Source organism: Phocoena sinus, chromosome 3 (assembly GCF_008692025.1).
Source record: "Phocoena sinus isolate mPhoSin1 chromosome 3, mPhoSin1.pri, whole genome shotgun sequence".
Classification (NCBI taxonomy): domain Eukaryota; kingdom Metazoa; phylum Chordata; class Mammalia; order Artiodactyla; family Phocoenidae; genus Phocoena; species Phocoena sinus.
Genome location: NC_045765.1, coordinates 21,623,927 through 21,626,402, shown reverse-complemented (window position 1 = coordinate 21,626,402; position 2,476 = coordinate 21,623,927). Strand labels below are relative to the sequence as shown.

Genomic DNA, 2,476 nt, shown 5'->3' with positions numbered 1-2,476 from the left:
CAGAAGCCATTTGGCAGCACATATGTGCCTGGCACATAGCAACTGCTCAGGAAACAGCCCTTTTCCATCCCTGTCCATGTGGTACCAGGCACTGGGTCTTGGCCTCTGGCTGATGGTACCTGATGCCTGAACCAGGGTGACCGGTCGTTTGTCCAACTCCACTGCCCTGCCTGTGCAGAAGCTTCTCCCATCTAACACCCAACTCTTCTTTTTGCAGGCTGCCACATCTCCCCAAGCCAGGCCTGCCTGAAGTGCTGCATGCAAATTTGGCTGCTGGCTAGGGCACCCTAAACAGAGTTGTAGGCATGGACTTCGTCATGAAGCAGGCCCTTGGAGGTGAGGCCCGAGCCCTGCACCCCATGCCCACTACCCAATCCAGACCCAGGTGGGAGGGGCCTCAGCACACCAGGCCCCCCCATCCCCAGGCTTGCCTCTATGACCCTGTCCTCTCCCTCCCCAACCCATCCCCCACAGGGGCCACCAAGGACATGGGGAAGATGCTGGGCGGAGAGGAGGAGAAGGACCCTGATGCACAGAAGAAGGAGGAGGAGCGGCAGGAGGCACTTCGGCAGCAAGAAGAGGAGCGCAAGGCCAAGCACGCACGCATGGAGGCCGAGCGTGAGAAGGTCCGGCAGCAGATACGAGACAAGGTCAGCACCACCCTCTTGCCCATCCCGGAATGTAAGGGGTTAAAAGGGTCTCCCAAAACCTCGGGCTCCCTTGAATCCCAGCTCTCACCTTAGACCTAGTTCTCTCCGAGTCTCACTCTTTTCATCAGAAAAATGCGTGTCAAGGAACACCTCCCTCAAGGACCGTTATGGGGATTAAAAAAGGTAGTGGATATAGTAAGTGCTCCCTAATGTTTGCTGCTACAGGCCCACAACCTTGGACCCAAAATCCTGGTGACCAAACAAGTTTGGAGCCCAGAATTTGAGGATTTTTGGAAAGTACTATAGTGCCCTGAGCACTGTTATGTGTCGCTCCCAGTGAGTTTGCAGCTGCCACCCTATGCCAAACAGTTCAATACTTGTCTGCTCGCACTGCAATAAATCAAGGCTATAAGTAGGCTTCCATCAATTCCAGTCAAGTTTTGTCACCAAAATTGGGCCCAAAGCATGTGGGAGAACATTCAGTTTTCAGATCTTGGAGGATTTCAAAAGAGCAAAGAAATTATGTGGGCAGGTATTAATTTTAAAGGAAACCCCAGGCACCATCTCTCTTTTATTAAATACCAACTGAAGGCAAGCACAATCCCACAAGGAATGTGCCCTTATCCCCATTTTATAGATGAGAGGACCCATGGGCTCACAGGGAGTTCCCATGAGCTGCCTCAGCCACGTATGCATGACCTTGAGATCCAGCTCTCTCCTTGCCCTGTTCATGCTCCTCTCCACCCTCCCCCTCCCCAGTATGGGCTGAAGAAGAAGGAGGAGAAGGAGGCTGAGGAGAAGGCAGCCCTGGAGCAGCCCTGCGAAGGGAGCCTGACCCGGCCCAAGAAGGCCATCCCGGCAGGCTGCGGGGACGAGGAGGAGGAGGAGGAGGAGAGCATCCTGGACACGGTGCTCAAATACCTGCCCGGGCCACTGCAGGACATGTTCAAGAAGTAACCGGCCCTCCCACCACATCCCCACTCCACTTGTTACTTTTTTTTTTTTTTTTGGTTCTTTCTTTTCTTTTTATTCATTTAAGTCTCAGTTCTGAAGGGGAAAACCTCAGTTGGCCTCTGTCCCCCTTCCCTGGCCAGGGGCTCCTCTCCCTCAGCACTCTTCACACTCCCTTCATCCCAGGGTATCCAGCCTCCACCTCACTCCCAAGTTGCTTGAAAAGAAGAAGACAGCTTTTCTCCAGCAGGGGGTATTGAACCCAGTACAGGAAGCACTGGGGGGCCCCCCTCCAGAAGCCTAAGGTCTGTGCTGGTGTGGTAATCCCCATACATTCCTTCATGCACCCCACTGCCAGGAGGACCACAGTCCCCAGCCAGTCAAAGTAATGACACATTCCAGCCCTGCCCAGCATGCTGACCTTTGGCCTCTAAACCCCAGTGGGCCTCCAGGTCAGGGCAGGGGCATTGAGTGGCCTGGCTCTGAGGAAGGGAGTCAGGGTAAGTCTGTCCTGTTAGGGCCTAGCCTGAGGCTGGCCTGTTCTGTTCTGGCCGGGCCTGGGTCTGGGCAGGAGGCTGGGGCTCTCCTTCTTTCCTCCCTCTGATGACACCCAGTCTAGGAGCCTTCCTCTCCCAGCCCCCACCTGAAGAGGCCTAGCCCCTGCCAAGCCAGCCCCTCCAAATGGATCCTCTATGGACTTTAACTCATCTATGGAGGGGCCCCAGGGTAAGGCAGCCCCTTGTTTCTTCCCCCCGCTCCACTTAGGTCCTGGAGCCCCACTGCCAGGCTGGGCCCGGCTTGCCCAGCCAAGGGGCTGCCCAGGCCCCCCAGAAAATACTTGGAGCCATTGGGCAGCGATGGCCCATGCCATGGGA

The 2,476-nt window shown here is 55.7% G+C and overlaps 1 protein-coding gene across 1 annotated transcript; it reads left to right on the top strand.

Moving 5' to 3' along the window:
• The first annotated feature begins 220 nt into the window (after positions 1-220).
• CPLX2 (complexin 2) lies at positions 221-2,239 on the top strand. Its single transcript, XM_032628494.1, has 3 exons — positions 221-336; positions 475-650; positions 1,410-2,239. Exons 1-3 carry the CDS (start codon positions 306-308, stop codon positions 1,605-1,607), a joined length of 405 nt encoding a protein of 134 aa, XP_032484385.1. The 5' UTR covers positions 221-305; the 3' UTR covers positions 1,608-2,239.
• The last annotated feature ends 237 nt before the right edge of the window (positions 2,240-2,476 follow it).